This window comes from Gastrolobium bilobum, unplaced genomic scaffold (genome assembly GCF_033153095.1).
Source record: "Gastrolobium bilobum isolate Gb01-03AN ecotype WA unplaced genomic scaffold, APGP_CSIRO_Gbil_v1 utg682, whole genome shotgun sequence".
In the NCBI taxonomy this organism is placed as follows: domain Eukaryota; kingdom Viridiplantae; phylum Streptophyta; class Magnoliopsida; order Fabales; family Fabaceae; genus Gastrolobium; species Gastrolobium bilobum.
This window is the reverse complement of record NW_026898450.1, coordinates 231741-248471: the sequence shown is the minus strand read 5'-3', so window position 1 is coordinate 248471 and position 16731 is coordinate 231741. Positions and strand designations below refer to the sequence as shown.

The window sequence follows — 16731 nt, the reverse complement described above, 5'->3', positions numbered from 1 at the left end:
GTTTGATAGGAAAGTTAAAAAAAGTTGTTTGGTAGGTCAAAATTTTACCGAAAATATTGACACAATTTTAGCATCAACTTTTTCATTTACCCTGCAAAATCACAATACCATCTGCTGTGTGGGATTTTTCTTTAAGAATTTGGTTTAAGATTACACACAAAATTTCCCCAGCATTTTTTTTTAAGTGCTACCAAACATGGTATTATTGAATGTCCACCCTCACTTCCCCATTCATCCTACAAAAATCCTCCAACCAAACACTAAGGGGCGTTTGTTACAAGATTTATTTTAGGATTTTCGAAAAACTGGAAGTGATAATTGTATTTATCCACGTTTGCTATAAGATATTTAAAATTTTATTGGGAATTTGATTTTTCTGGGATTTTATTTTGGTGTGTAATTTTTTTTGAAAATACCATACAGAAATACCATTCAGGGGTGGTATTCTAGGATTTCTATAGTAAGAAAAAATTTAGTACAACTAAACATAACATCAAAAAAATTAACTCAATATTCTCGAGAATATTTTGGTCTACCAAATAACTTTTTGTTAACATTTTCGAAAAAAAACTCAACTTTCGATAGTATTCTTGAAAATTCCCGAATTAAAAAAATTTGTTCTCCGCCAAACGTCCCATAAATGTAGTTTGGTTTGGTTTCAGAGAAGTGATTCTGTTTATGATATCTCTTGGTGGCGGATCTCTCACCCTTATTTACGCTCTCCTTTTTTCTCTATAACCCATTAACTAACATAAACATTAACATTCAATTCAACAATGTCAAACGTTCATTATTCCTTCTCTTTTCTTTCTACTGTTCAGGTAATCAACCACTTCTTCTCTTATCTTTCTCTATCTCGTACTTACCGTTTTGTATTTATTCTTTTATTATTATTGAAGAATCAATTTTTAATTTCAAGTTTTACCTGCTTGATTAAATCTTAATTACTTTTATTATTTTCTTGTGATTTCTCTTGCAAATTCATACAGTGAAAAGTGAAATTGATGAAAGATGTTGACCATTTTAATTTGGTGGTGATGATGTTCGTTCAAGCTTCTGGTATGATTTTTTGAGTTTTCTAATTCACTCTTGAATTGAATTGAAGGGCTTAAAATGAAGTGATTAAACAGCCTCTTTTCAAAATTATGCAACGGTAAGGCTGCGTACAAGGATTTCATTTATCTTACACTATTTAGTCGGGTTTAACGGGAAGTGATTCTTGCTTGTTGTCAAAACAACAACACACAAGACAAGAGTAGTTGATAAATATTGTGTTGTGGTGAGTGAGGGTTTTGCAAAGTTGAAAGTTGCAACATCATGGAGCAGCTTCCTGTTGAAGTGATAGGGAACATACTCTCCCATCTAAGGGCTGCACGAGATGTGGTGATAGCATCTGCAACATGCAGGAAATGGAGACAAGCATGTTGCAAACACCTTCACACACTCTCCTTCAGCTCCAATGATTGGCCTATTTACAGAGATTTGACGACTACCCGCGTCGAGATTTTGATCACACAAACCATTTTTCAGACCTCAGGGTTGCAGGCACTCTCAATATTGATGGAAGATGTGGAAGAGTTCTCGGCTTCCACTGTTATTGCTTGGCTCATGTACACCAGGAAAACTCTCAGGCAATTGTGTTATAATGTGAAGACTATGCCTAGTGTTAACATTCTTGAAATATGTGGCAGGCACAAGCTTGAAATATTAGATCTGGCTCATAATTCCATTGCTGGAGTTGAACCTAATTATCAGAGGTTCCCTTGTTTGAAATCTCTTTCCTTGAGTTATGTTAGTATATCTGCGTTGGATCTGAATCTTTTGGTATCTGCTTGTCCAAAGATTGAAGCTTTGGAACTTGTCAATCCAGAGATTGCAATGTTTGATGCACAGGTGACTGTTGAATTGAGTAGTTCAACGCTGAAGACTGTATATGTAGAAGCTATCAGTTTGGACAAGTTTGTATTGGAGGCTGATGGGATTGAGTGCTTGCATTTGAAAGATTGTGCACTTGAGGTTTTTGAACTCATTGGCAAGGGGACCTTGAAGCATTTTAAGATTGATGATGTTAGTGTTATACATCTTGATATCGGCGAGACAGTTGAGAATCTCGAGATCGTGGATATCAGCAACTTCACAATTATATGGTCAAAATTTTACCAGATGATTTCAAGATCATCGAATTTAAAGAGGCTTCGGCTTTGGGATGTGATGTTTGATGATGAGGATGAGGTTGTAGACTTAGAAACAATTGCAACTTGCTTTCCACACCTGATCCATTTATCTCTGAGTTATGATGTGAGAGATGGAGTGCTTCACTATGGTTTACAAGGTTCTTCCTATCTTGAGAATGTTGTTGTCTTGGAGCTTGGCTGGACTGTGATCAATGATCTTTTCTCCCACTGGGTTGAGGGGCTGCTTAAGCGATGCCCCAATCTCAAGAAGTTGGTCATTCACGGGGTTGTTTCAGAGGCTAAGTCTGATGAAGAATGCAAGATGTTAGCCAATTTCACCACATCCATGGTTGAGCTGATGAGGAGATATACTCATGTAGATCCACATTTTAAGTATGAATAGGATTTTGCTAAATGCCTTGTTATAGCTCAGGTTTTCTTTTAAGTCTAATTCTGTTGGCACATTTTCAGGTAACTTACAGAATTCAATAGTTTATGCACAACTTTTCACTTATTAGTTGGAATCTTTATCTAGAAGTTGTGTTGTGTGATTGACCAACAATTATTGCTCATATCAAACAGGACTTTGATCACTTCTTATCAAACAGAAAAGTCTGGAAATTTTATGCTGTCAGATGAGAACTGGGAATTTAATTCTTATTAAGATCCCTCCCCAACCCCCAACCACCCCACCACCCCCCCCCCCTAAAAAAAAAAAAAAAACAATAAAAAAAGAAAAACCAGTGCATGTTATAATCTATTTAAAAGTATACCACTAGAAATATTTTGGTCAGGAGTTTCATTTTTGTTTGTTTCTCTTCTATTTAAATCTATTTAAGGCGTGAATTGATCTAATTAATGTGCATGTTTGGATAAACCACAACGCACAAACTTACTTTTGGCTTCACTATTGGGAGGTACCAATCATGCTCGAGCCTTGACCTATGGTTTGACACTTAGATATATCTTGTCCCTGTTTATCTCACTTGTTACTCTCTCTCACACACACACAAGTTTACCCTTTCTATTCATTGGACATGTTATGGCTGTCTTTCCTTTTTGTTCTATGTGCTTTTCTCTGCAGCATCATGGACAGTTATGTGCTGGTACGTGCCGTACTTCCGTGATTTAAGCTTCCAAGTATGTGGAGAAGGCCAGAACAGCAAAGTCCTCGATGGGGTTATAGTTTTTTGTGATTTAGCTGAACTTTAGATAGCTGGTCATTTGTTCAAAGAATTAGAGTATTGATTCTGAAGCTGATATTTTAACTGTTTTTCAGTAGTGTGATGTATGTCGCATATGAAAAGCATTTTTTTCTTTCATATATATGCTGCAATTAGGGAGCAGGTTTATTATTGTGACGCATTCTGCATTCTTAGTTTCCTATGCTCTCATTGTTCCATTTTTGTGGCTGTTGGTTTGTTGATTGGGACTCGTCTGTACTTTCTGAGATGGCGACTATGATCATTCAAACCTTGAAAAACTTGCTAGAGTCGGTGTTTGGCATGATTTACACCGAATGATGAGATGGAATAAGATGGATAACTCTATATTAAGATGAATTATAGCTGGTTAATGTAAAAAGATCCTTTTAGTTTACATGGCCAACTACATTGGCAACTAACTGCCAAAAGAGCAGAGATTCGAATCCTGAAAAGAATCTTTGAGACTTCGGGATTAGTCTCATATTTGTGCGGGGGTTGAAGATATTCGAGGGATCTAACTCATTCCAAAGGAGTAATTAGGGTCATGGAATTAAAAAAAAAAAAAAAAGATTACGAGTTGCTACTGAACCAACTTGTCAATAGAGTTGGAGTGGTGATAACATGAAACTATAAAAACTTGTTTCAGCGCGTTACTCAGCCACCATGTTGATTGTTGAGGAACACAAAAACATAGATTTTCATAGTAAGTAGTAGCATTACTACTTATCAAATACTCCCTTGATTAAATAATCAAAAAGCTACTATATCCATTACACATTACAGTTTAGCAAAAGTAGCAACTTATATACAAAACTAAGTGCATCCTTAAGTGATCTTTAGGTTGCATTCTCTAATCAAGCTGGCTCAAATTGAGTAGTTAAGCCAGAAAGTACGCCTCCTGAATCCATTCGGTTGAAGAGTTACGTATTATGAACATATACACATAATACAAAAATGATTTTTAACAAAAGAGCAGCTTTCATTTGCAATTCTATGATATGCTCCTCAACTTGTAGGTTAAACCATCCTCTGTCTCAGTTAGACTTTGCAAGTAGTTTAAGATCTCAGAAAAAAAATAATTAACGTGAGATTTTTTTTTCCTCTTCTTTATGTATAACTCCTCTTACGTGCGTTAATATCTTTGTTCTAGATTATTTGTTGAAGAAAGCGATACGATGGATCTTGAATTTGATGGGGTCAACCTATTTGGAAGGCCCAACAAACCAAAACGAAAAAAAAAAAAAAAAAATTTAATGTTTCTATTTTTACCGCAGAATTTTTTTTTTTTTTTTGAGTAAGTCTCACTTTTTTATGAGTGTTGTAAACAAGAGTAGAAATATTTTTTCCTAAAAAAAAATTGATAGAAACACAAATGAAAAATATAAAAAGATGATAGCTGCGTAAATATAGAATTGGAGTTGTTAAAAGTTTAAGTGAAATAAAGTAAGTTAATAGCTTCTGTGTTGACTTTGTGCGCATGCAAAAAAGATAGGATGGTTCATGCCTTAATCATGTTGATGATATTTGTTGTATAGTTTAATTTAAAAGGTTCAACGCGCCCCAATTTTCGTTACATTCGAGCACACAACCTTATTAAACTCTGATTTTTTGTTTTATCTATTGTTAAAAGGAGGATGTCTTCTCATTATAACATTTGTACCATGAGCATGCCTTTAGTATGGACAAGTCATAATCTCCTCATGCCTTGAATTGTAATGTAATACTTTTAACAAATTTCTTAAGTAAAGATCAATTCCAGCCATTCAAAATAATTTATAAGTTCATCTGTAGATAGATATAGCTGCCACGAGTTTTCTTAGTATAAATATGGATTGTTAGAGCATGCATTGTCCATTTAAATAATGTTAATTCCCACTCAGCATCTTTGCTTGATATGGAAAATGACAATTCACCTTTGAAGAATGAAAGGCAATGGTCACACAAATTGTTCAACATTAAATATCTGTACAAAATGGTCTAGCTATCCAGAGCAAATATGTTACAAACAAACAATGTTTTTTTAGTTACTTGCTTAGACTACAAGTAATGACTTAAAATAATTGTTGAATATAATCAACAAAGGAATAATTAAATTCTAGAATTTAATTTGATCCAGACAAATTACCTCTCTGCAGACAGGGAAACAGTGGAGCTAAAAGGATTAATACTCAAGGTAATAATGCCAGATTCATGGAACAAACTGTTGCCTAAAACCTTCACAAAAACATTTCCTAGTCAAGAACATATGCTGTAAGGTATATTGGGAATAAAGGTATATATAGTTAAAATACATATTGACCTAACCTTTAGAGCGTTTATATTTTGAGCCAAACCACTTTTTTTAAGACCAATCATTGACATCATAAAAGGAATAATTGGTAGGAAGCATATTACCTATAAAAGGTATTATATGAGCACAATATTTAATATTTGATATTTGATTTTACCTTTCAATAGGGTAGATCGGGTACATGGGCTGAAAGTCTCCTTCATCTCTCTTTTTCTTTGTCTGTTCTTTATCAGCATACATATTTACATAGTATATTTATTTCTCAATAATATTGTTGTTATACTTACATTTAAAAAACCGAAATTGTCTAAATATAATGTTGTTTATTGTGATTGGAGGGTCGCAAATTCAATTTTAAAAAATAATTTCTTTGCAAAAATATAAGGGTAAAGCCTGTATATAATCGACAGTCATCTTCATTTTTGCAAATGGAAAAACCTTATACATTGGAATTTCTTTTTTATAATGCTTACTCTTAAGACACTATATGAGAGATGAGGAAAAAAAACTTAAGTAACATCTAATGATGGATTTATGATACTAATTAACAACTTAAAATTAAATTAAGTTGCAAGTAATTTCATGATTACCCTGTATACCATATTGCTCCGCAAACATATTTCTACAAGTAGAAAAGAATCTTAAAGATGGCACGGTTTTAGGTGATGACAGGGAATGGATGTTGACCTATCAACGAAGGGAATAACACCAAACAAATCCATCTCAGAGCTGGGATTAAATACAGAAAGTGGGTATGCTTGTGGAACATTATTCTAATGTTTTGGTTGAAATGGTATGTTATGATATGATGTGCAAAAATACTCACTTTATTATAGCTCTCGGTTGTAAAAAAAAAGTGAAATCCATCACCTCTTGAGTATAAAAGGATCAAGAAAATCACCTTTAGAGCTTTCACTTTTTAGTCCCTTTTTGCCATCTTTAACTAGAAAGGAAAAGAAAAAAAAGAAAGGAAAACTTGTCTCCACTTGGCCTTGCACTGAATTTAGTGTTGGCATGTAAAAAAAGTTATGACTTTTTCCTCTAAGGTACATGCAACCCTTTAGAAGCCTCCTAGGGAGAACCAATAAGAAAACACAGGCGGTTAGAGGAGAGAGAGAGTGGAGTAGGAGTCAGTGATTCTAGTGGTTTCCTGCAGAGGACCCCACCCCTAAAATTTTATTAATTTTATTAGTTTTTATTCAGTTTTTAATTTTTATTTCAGAACCCTTTCAAACCCCCACAAGCTCAGAGAGGCTGAGACATGCTTGCTAATTGCTAGGACAAGATTTGAGGTACCAAATCATGAGTTTCTCAATCTAAAGTATTTTACAACTAGAGACAGTGATAAAGCAAGCCAAATAACACACTTGTCAATCAGGTTTCTTCCTAGAGAAGGAGAAAATAAAGATAGAGACACCCCCATGAAAGATAAAATGTTGCAAAGAGAAACATATATGAGAAAAAGACCGGACCCACTTTTTGTGGCAACTTATATATTAGTTTGACAACAAAGCTTTGATCTTTCTTTGCTGTGTTAACTTGTCCCAATAGGATCCTATTTATCCTTAGAATTCCAAAGAAAAGAAAGGTAAAGACACATGACTTCCTGGTTTTCATACACACAGAATTCTATAAACACACACACACACACAGAATTCTATAAACACACACACACACACAAACACAAAGCATCAATTTTTATATTCTTCAGCTCTGGTAATCAAGTGTTTTTTTTTCTTGTGAACTGAGTTTCTACCAAATGAGAACCTTTCAGTTTCAGCTTCAGGGATGATGTGAATGGTCTTGAATAGTCTTGCATGGCGAGCCAAAGAATAGGAGAAACGGATTTGTCTGAGTCACGGCCTTCAAGTCATCATGTCCCTTATGGAGTTCTTCATGGGATTAATACCCCACCATCAAGCTTAATGTATTCTTCAATAGTTTCTCCATCTCAGTGCTATTAATACTTTAAAATAAATAAATTCTATCAGACATAATAACTGAATTCCTGAGAAGGAACTGTTATATGATGTTTCTTCATTTTATACATGACTTAAGTTTTTATGACTTTTTTTTTTTTTTTTTTGTTTCTTAGGAACCAAGGATCTGCTTTTGATTTTGGAGAGCTGGAAGAGGCAATTGTTCTACAAGGAATAAAGATAAGAAATGATGAAGCCAAAGCATGTATGTTTCCCTTTCCATGGTTTACCCTTTTCTGACGTTAGATAAGCATAACCAACTCTTGCAAAAAGCATAGAGAAGAAAGGTTTGAATATGTCTAAAGTGCTGAGTGGGAGAGTTACCATTTCCAATACCATAATGATTCTGAGGCAATACAAAATGGATGGCGTGGGGTTACAATCTTAGAAACCTTACTTCTCTTGCATGATTTTCTGACTCCATGACTGTTGAAAAAGAGGATTAGGTTCCTTTACCTTTTGATATAATTGAAAATCATAAAGTCTTTTTTTTTTTGTGATCCTCTCAGATTTTGCTTTTGTGATTCTTGCAGCTTTGTTTGCAGGCAAGCCTGCAGCTACACTGGAAATGTTCCCTTCATGGCCAATGAGATATCAGCAAACTCCAAGAGTATTAGTCTCTCTCACTTTTCCATCTTTGACCAATCCATATGTAAAGATTCTTAGAACTTAGATGTTCAATAAAATCCCAATTTTTATTTTTTCTTTTTTTTTCAAGTACTCATTTTCAAAAGTCTAATATTCTTTCTACCAACTTACAAAAATGAATTACTGTTGGTCTTGGGCATCTCAATCAAATTTTTTGATGGGTTTTTCATTTTTCAAATACAGGGAGGTTCTAATTCAGGAGGGGAAAGCTCTGATTCAGGATCAGGAATGAACACTCTATCAAGCAAAATGGAGCTCCAATTTGAAACAGAATCTCCCATGAATAAAAAGGCATCTTCTTCAGATAATCATGCTTTTGATCAGCAGCAACAACTGCTTCTTCAACAGCAACAGCAACACCAGTTTCATCAGGAGACTATAATTGATGCCTCAAGAACAGGACTATCACAGAATCAATCAGCTGCCAAATCACCACAGGAAAAGGTTCTTAAAACAACTATTGTTTCCACAGTTAATCTCTCAGTTCTCTCTTTCCATGTCCCCAAAAACTCAGGGAAAGTTTGCCTCTTTAATGCAATTATTACTGTGTTAGGCTTTCTCTCTCCCTCTTCCTTCTGTGCATATCTTCACAAAAGAACAGCACAGATCCCAACAGCTCTCAGTAAATCAAAATAACACAGAGTTTTCACTGATTCCTGAACGATTTTCTGATTAATGTCTGACATAAAATATGGGAGAGAGAAAAAGATGAACGTGACAAACTAAAAAACAAAGTGAGTATCTTTTCAGTACTTATCAACATTTCTCATGATAACAATGACCCACACCCACTTCACTGGAGTCTCCCTAGCTTGATAAAAAAGTCCTTTTTTTCTCCCCAAGTTAATTTTGTGTGTTAGAAATCCAAACCACAGTTTACACCAAAACAATGGCAGATAAAGATGCTTTTTTCTACCCATATCATATTGATGATTCCATGACTACTCAAGAGAAATGGCCCAATAAGGGGTGTCTGCATTCAGAAATGCTTCCCAGAAATTTTGTGAGCACTATTAACATTCATATTATCTTCCATTCTTGGGTCAAAGCATAGCATCTTTATGAGCTTTGCTTTAACCAACCTCAAAGCTAGGATGAATTTGAAGTAATGTTAAACAAGTTTCTTCATTTCCCTCTCTGATTTATTCAGTAGCTAGAAAGCTACAGCTATGGTTACATTTTTTTTTTTTGGGTTTTCTAGTCCCTATTTTCTGTCCTCTCCCTTATGAAATCATCTCTTTCTTTCTTCTCCTTTTTTTTCTTTTAAAGAAAGTAAATTTTGGGTTCTTTATGTTGCAGAGGAAGGGAACTGGTTCTGGTTCCACATCAGAGAAGCCACTTGATGCAAAGGTTTTGAACATGACAAACACTGAAAACACACACACACACACGAATATTTATAATATATATTATATTCAAAAGTATCCTTATTCTTTGTTTTTACATCATGGGGAAGCAAGTCAAGATTTTCTTGTTTGGTTTGGCTTTCAGACACTGAGACGTTTAGCTCAAAACAGAGAAGCTGCAAGGAAAAGCCGTCTCAGGAAAAAGGTATGTCCCATCACATATTCTACCGTACAATTACAAATTACAATTAGTTGATTAGAAATATCATATATTATAATAAAAAATGGAACCTCAAATACACTTTATAAATGTGGTAATGCATTTTTCTTCACTATATTGGAACAGGCTTATGTGCAGCAACTAGAATCAAGTAGATTAAAGCTCACCCACCTAGAACAAGATCTTCAAAGAGCACGCTCTCAGGTTCTCTCTCACTCTCTCTAAAATATACGGGTTTATTTTCTCTAATATACATGAGATAATTTTATTTTTTACATATAAAAACAAAATATGAAATTTATATTTTTTCTTTTCTTTTCTTTTCACACGAGTCTACATATATTTTTATGTGGGTGTAAAAGATAATTTTATCTCCTGTAACATGTGAGACATCAAACCCATAATATAATGTACGTCTCTAATTTTATTTTATTTTATTTTTATTTATTTAATAGGGACTGTTGGGTTGTGGTGGTGCTGGTGGAAATATGAGCTCAGGTGAGTTTGGTTGTTCTTTTTGTTGGTTTTCAAAATGCAGTTACATTTTCTAATACCTCAAAAGAAAAGTAAGAAGAGGTCGGTGATGCCATAATTTTCTGACGCATATGTTATGAAATGATTATGGAGCATCGAAAAACTTGGTATAATTAATGAATACCAGGAAGATTTTGTTGTGGTAATCTTTTGACTCTTTTTTGTACTTTAGAAAATGGAACATGAAACAGAAGAAATGAGAGAGTCCTATAGAGTACTTGATATTATTTACACGTTACTTCTTTTTATGCAGTTGAATCTTTTAATTGAAACCAAAAATATAAGTCAAATCTTGATTTTGAAAGCCCATTTCAAAATCTAGAATAATTAAGCCGGTAAAGTCTCTCTTTGAGTCTTTGACCAAAATCTGAGGCCTAATATGTGTTTGAATCCACATAATAAAATCGGCTAGATAAAAAAAAAATTAAAAAAATTAAAAAAACTATATAAGGACTATTATTCAAATAAGATCGTGCTAATATATTAAAATGAAATGAATATATAACGCTGTGTGACCCTTTCTAAACATTAATATACATAAAAGCTAGTTTATATAATATGCTTTAACTTTTCTGCGAATTATTGATCCATGATGACTGCTTTTATCCACTTTAAGTAAAATGACACGCTTTGAAGATAGAAGCAAAAAAAAGTTTAGAACAAAATAGTAATAATATCCCGAGAAAAAAGCACTTTTAAGAATAATCCATTGCTTAAAATGGTGCTATAGGTTTATTTCATTACTGACCATATCTGCATTGGTTACCAAACCAACCAACATCTTAATTTTAATACTAAAAATACCATTATATTATATTGACCAAAATAATATCATCATATCATATAATAGTAATATCATTATCAATAATTAGGAACTAGTAACAAGTGGAACATGGTGTTGTTGTAGGAGCTGCAATGTTTGACATGGAGTATGCAAGGTGGTTAGAAGATGACCACCGGCACATGGCGGAGCTCCGGACGGGGCTGCAGGCGCCGCTATCGGACAGTGAACTGAGAGTGATGGTGGACGGATATCTGACTCATTATGATGAGGTTTTCCGGCTGAAGGAGGTGGCTGCTAGATCAGATGTGTTTCACCTTATTAATGGCATGTGGACTTCACCAGCTGAGCGATGCTTCCTATGGATTGCTGGTTTTAGACCCTCAGAGCTCATCACAGTATGTATTACCTTTGCTTTTTTTTTTTTATGCCTTAATTAATAAGAGTTATCTTCACCTTGGCCAATATAAAAAATAAGTTAACAAGTGTAATACACTAAAATTTATTGATGGATATATCTTTATTTGCTCACTTTAAAATTAACTTTATTTTAAAATTTTATTTCATAAAATAATAATACTAATGTTTTGCTAATTATTCCATCATATCATAAAATAATAATAGTAATGTTTTGCTAAATGAGTGTACTTCTTGGAATATATAGTGTATTTGTAAATAAAATGTTTGTAAATTAATCTTCCATTCTTCCATCTCTCTCTCTTTATATATATAGGGAAAGATTCATTTACAAATTTTTTTTTCAAATTTTTGCAAATTATACTATGTACTCCCGGAAGTATATAGTGTAATCTAGTGTAGTTTGTAAGAATTTGTAAATAAAAAATTTATAAATATAATCCTCCCCTATATATATATATATATATATATATATATATATGAGACTTGATTTTTCATGTTGCATGAGAAAACAAATCCTTCCTACACATATCATAAAAATGTGTATCACTCTCTTTTTTGTTTATTATTTTTCTAAAATAAGTGGATCTCACACTTAATGTATCTATAATATGAGATTAGGATTTTTCTACAACATTTGCTTTATTTACATATATATATAGGCTTTAATGTTTCTAAAGTGAATGTAGATAAGTTATCTACATTCGCTCCCAAAATTACGTCATTTTGAATTGAAAAATTAAAAAATTATAATGAAAAAAACTATTATAACCCTAAAATAAATTATAATTACAAAAATACTTTGATTTTCACTACAAAATAACGTCGTTTTGGGTTCAATGTAGATAAGTTATCTACTGTAGAAAAAACGAATCCATATATATATATATATTATATATATATATATATGTGTGTGTACGTTGTGTGTGTGTTTTTTTTTTTCATGAAATTATTGTTTTTTTTTTGCCAGATGTTGGTACAACAATTGGAGCCTTTAGCGGAGCAGCAAATAATGGGTATATATGGGCTCAGGCACTCATCACAGCAAGCAGAAGAGGCTCTATCTCAAGGCCTTGAACAGCTCCACCACTCTCTGGTTGAAACCATCGCCGGCGGTCCCGTCGTTGACGGTGTCCAACAGATGGTCCTCGCCATGAGCAAGCTTGCCAACCTTGAAGGATTCGTCCGTCAGGTAAAAATGTTAAATCTATGTTCAAATATATAATTATATATATATATATATCGTATGTTTTAATATATTTTAGATAATATGAAACGAAAAAAAAATTACATTTATTTTTTTTTTAGGAAAAAATGTCATATTATTGAATTGATTGATCACATTATCTTATAGGACAATACTTTTCTTATGCCTTAGAGCTAAAGTAATACTTTTTTTTAGCACACTATTAGGTGGGGGAGGTTGACGTAAAGCCTCGGTGACATGTGTCAAAATTATTTGTAGCGCAATTTCTATTTGACTAATATTTTGATAGGAGAGATAGCCTTTTCATATGTTAATGTCAAGATTGAATTTGAATTAATACATGACTTATCCATCCCTAAGTTCTAGCTTTCGAATATCAATTGGTTCTAGAAATTGTGTTTGCAAATGGATTGAAAACCATTCAATAATTTATTTATTTTTTGACTTGAAACTTTTTTAAGGATCATCCCATAAACATGCATATGCTAACTTGGCTCTACATGAATGACTCAAATTAATTCCAAAATCTTATACGGATAAATATATGACACATAATTAGCAATAGCTGGAATGTTACTTTCTAGTCCATTTTGTTTCTTTTGCTTATTCATCCGTTCTATGCATATTTTGCGCCGCAATTCTGCATTGTCTTTTACCAGAAAATTAAATAGAGTATCCTTAGTACTTTAGTTCATTACAATCTTGCTACTAAGGTGCATGCATGTTCATCAAAATGTTAAGTGCCAGACTGCCAGGGATTTGATGTAGTTTTCCCATCTTAAAATGTTTCAATCAGAAGTTGGTTTTAGACAATGATGGCTGGATATTTAAGCATAAACCCTAGGTAGACTTATAATCATCAATAATTTAAAAGTCAAATTCACAAATGATTTCTAATTAATTATATTCAAGTTTTATAAAAGAAAAAGAAGATATATTAGTTTAGTCTATTAGAATCAGTCTAAGTTCATAGATAAGACAAGTTAATCAGTTTCAACCCCTTTGAAAGCATGGTACACTTGTCCACACGTGCTCCTACATTAGGGACCAGTCTCATAAGGTAGTTGGGGTTTGATTCTACTTTATATATATATATATATATATATATCATTCAATATGAGATAAATCAAATTCCTACACACACATAACAAAGATGAATCTCACCTCTATTTTGCTTCTCTCCAATTATTTGTGGGTCCCCTTTATAATTTTGTTTCACTAACATAAGATAACTCATTTCAAAAAACATAAGGAGAAAATATCATACTAGTGACTTACTCATAGTATAAGTGGGGTGATAATACAAAATAGTCGAGAAAAAAATTTCAAGGTGGGACCCACTTATGCAATGAGTCACTAGTAGGAGAAAAATTTTCTCCTCTAAAAGGAGAAAATATATATATATATATATATATATATATATATATATATAGGGATTTACATTTATACAGTTGTTGTACGTGCAGCAATCAAATATTTGTCATATATATACTTGAAAGCATTAAATACGGAGAATCATAACCATACAAAGGATGAAAACATTAAATGTGGAGAATCATAACCATACACTTGTCGTTGCTGTACGTAAAGCGGCTATATATATATATATATATATATATAGGGGGTTAACATTTCTGCAGTTATTGTACGTGCAGCAATCAAATATTTGCCATATATATACTTGAAAGCATTAAATACAGGGAATCATAACCATACAAAGGATGAAAACATTAAATGTGGGGAATCATAACCATATATGTCGTTGTTGTACGTAAAGCGGCTGCAGAAATATTTTACCATATATATATATATATAATGAATTAAATATCATACTCTACTCTAACTCGATTGTTTTATCTATTATCTTTCTTCTCACTGAATCATTAATGTTTCTTATGAATTGAAGGCTGATAATTTGAGGCAGCAAACTCTTCACCAATTATGTCGATTACTTACAATTCGTCAAGCAGCACGATGTTTCCTTGTGATTGGAGAGTATCATGGCCGTCTTCGAGCCCTTAGTTCTCTTTGGGCATCAAGACCAAGAGAGTAAGATCTAACATCATCTAAAATATATATAATGGAAGGATACGAAGTCTTAGTTCTCATCTCAACCGTTTATCTTCGTATATATGAAATTTGTAATTTATTAAATATACCCATTAATTAATTTCTAATTCCTAATAAATTAAAATTCTGAGATGCACGAAGACAAATGATTGAGATGAAAAGTAAAAAATTTTATTCTTATACTATAATCAAAAGATCTCTCCTCATATGTATGTGTGAAAAGTTATACTTATAATTTTTTTGTCTACAAATTCTTACAAACTCAACTATGTATTTTAAGAAATACATTCAATCACATATATATTTTTAGGAGTACATAGTTAATGTGGTAAGAGTTTGTAAAAAATAAAATAAAATTGTAAACTTAACCTGTATACGTGCTTTCAAGTTTCAACAACAAAGCTTATATAGCTGTAACTTTTAATATGCTCCATTTGAGAATATTAAAAAATAAATAAGTGATATTGATTTCCTTTGGTGCAATAGGACCTTCATCAGTGATGATAACTCATGCCAAACAACCACGGAATTGCAAATGGTTCATCCTTCACAGAATCATTTCTCAAGTTTCTGAAATATATGTAATCATCGAAACTAATAGCTGCTGCTGCAAGTGGATTTCTTTGGGCTGCTTTAGAAGGAAAGGGTGTCATCAGCTTCATCAGGAATATATATATATTTATTTATTTTTCTTTTTTCAATCTTCTACCCCCTTGTGTCTCTCTATGTTTTATTGTAAATGGAATAGAGTTTTATGTGAATGATGAGGAAGCTTCTACTTTAGCTAAAAAAATAGAGGATATTGATGATAAAAATACATATAGGACATGTGAGATGTAATGTTATCTACTACCTAGTTAGTTGCTTCTTTTTCTTTCACACACACCATATTTTAATTAATTAGTGGCTTTAGAAATATACAAAGCGGTGCCACAAATTGGGGGGAAGAGATAGAGGGGGAGGTTGAGGTTGTTACATTGCATTAATACTTAGTGGATATATGTGGTTGCAAGTGGAGTATTCTATAATGCAGAGGAGACAAATAAAAAGAAGAGGATATGAACTAAGAACATTGTCTTGTTATGGTGGTTGATGCACAATCTGCGTAGCGCTGAGGTTGTGTTTCTTGAAGTGGTTGCTAATAGGATTAATTTATTTATACAGAAAGAAGATAGAGGGAATTGCGCGTTTATGTCTTTGCTGGCATGTGCATGCCTACTTTTGTGTGCTGAAAATGAGAATGGTCGGTTAATTTGTTTGCTTTTGTTGAACACTGGAGAAAACGAAAGACGGTAATTTATATCTGAGACAAGTGCATGTATATGGCTCAGTCTCAGAATTGTGCATGTATGACAACATAAATAGTTTTACTGTATTTAGACTTATTTTTATGCTCATCACCGATTTTCTTATAGGGTTCGCCACTTCTACAGCAAATGAGAAATTTTGCAGTAAACATTTATATTAGGATTCGCATGCAGATCCTGACATTTAAAAAAAAACTAAAATGCACATGCAGATCCTGATTTTCTATGTGTTGCTGCAAAATTTATCATCATCTGCCACAACACATAAGAAGTATTAAAGCTTTTATTATGTCTCTTTGACATTAGACTTTTTTTCTTCTCTAGTTTCATTATATATATATATATATATATATATATATATATATATATATATATATATATATATATATATATATATGGGAAAATCTTTTGACTCTGATATAGGAGTTAGAAGTCTTACTCTCCATCTTAACAGTTGATTTTCGTCCATCTAAGATTATAGTTTATTGAGTTATACTAATTAATTAATTATTAACTTCAAATAAATAACAATCGTTAGATGGGCAGAAATCAA

General features: G+C 32.7%; 2 protein-coding genes across 7 annotated transcripts; both read left to right on the top strand.

Moving 5' to 3' along the window:
• The first annotated feature begins 667 nt into the window (after window positions 1–667).
• Window positions 668–3503, top strand: LOC133316367 (F-box/LRR-repeat protein At1g67190-like). Of its 2 annotated transcripts, none has more exons than XM_061518110.1 (2): window positions 668–821; window positions 1106–3503. In XM_061518110.1, the coding sequence occupies exon 2, from the start codon at window positions 1318–1320 to the stop codon at window positions 2575–2577; it is 1260 nt and encodes a 419-aa protein (XP_061374094.1). In that variant the 5' UTR covers window positions 668–821; window positions 1106–1317; the 3' UTR covers window positions 2578–3503. The 2 variants fall into 2 exon arrangements, with proteins under 2 accessions (XP_061374094.1, XP_061374093.1); XM_061518109.1 differs by having other exon boundaries at window positions 990–3503.
• A 3917-nt stretch (window positions 3504–7420) lies between these two features.
• On the top strand, window positions 7421–15577 carry LOC133316353 (transcription factor TGA9-like). 5 transcript variants are annotated; one of them, XM_061518084.1, is made up of 13 exons: window positions 7421–7596; window positions 7765–7853; window positions 8182–8264; window positions 8480–8587; window positions 8624–8740; window positions 9596–9646; window positions 9788–9847; window positions 9989–10066; window positions 10318–10360; window positions 11304–11575; window positions 12565–12786; window positions 14708–14850; window positions 15358–15577. In XM_061518084.1, the coding sequence occupies exons 1-13, from the start codon at window positions 7487–7489 to the stop codon at window positions 15443–15445; spliced, it is 1464 nt and encodes a 487-aa protein (XP_061374068.1). In that variant the 5' UTR covers window positions 7421–7486; the 3' UTR covers window positions 15446–15577. The 5 variants fall into 5 exon arrangements, with proteins under 5 accessions (XP_061374068.1, XP_061374067.1, XP_061374066.1 ...); XM_061518083.1 differs by having other exon boundaries at window positions 8182–8300; window positions 8480–8608; window positions 8651–8740; window positions 9602–9646; XM_061518082.1 differs by having other exon boundaries at window positions 8194–8258; window positions 8480–8740.
• Window positions 15578–16731: the final 1154 nt, after the last annotated feature.

Excerpts from the sequence above, each read along its gene's own strand:
- LOC133316367 (XM_061518110.1), top strand. The coding sequence starts at position 1,318 with ATGGAGCAGCTTCCTGTTGAAGTGATAGGGAACATACTCTCCCATCTA.
- LOC133316353 (XM_061518081.1), top strand. The coding sequence starts at position 7,487 with ATGGCGAGCCAAAGAATAGGAGAAACGGATTTGTCTGAGTCACGGCCT. Across the intron at positions 8,259-8,479 it reads GATATCAGCAAACTCCAAGA|GGAGGTTCTAATTCAGGAGG; the intron begins GTATTAGTCTCT and ends TTTCAAATACAG. Across the intron at positions 8,741-9,595 it reads CCAAATCACCACAGGAAAAG|AGGAAGGGAACTGGTTCTGG; the intron begins GTTCTTAAAACA and ends TTTATGTTGCAG.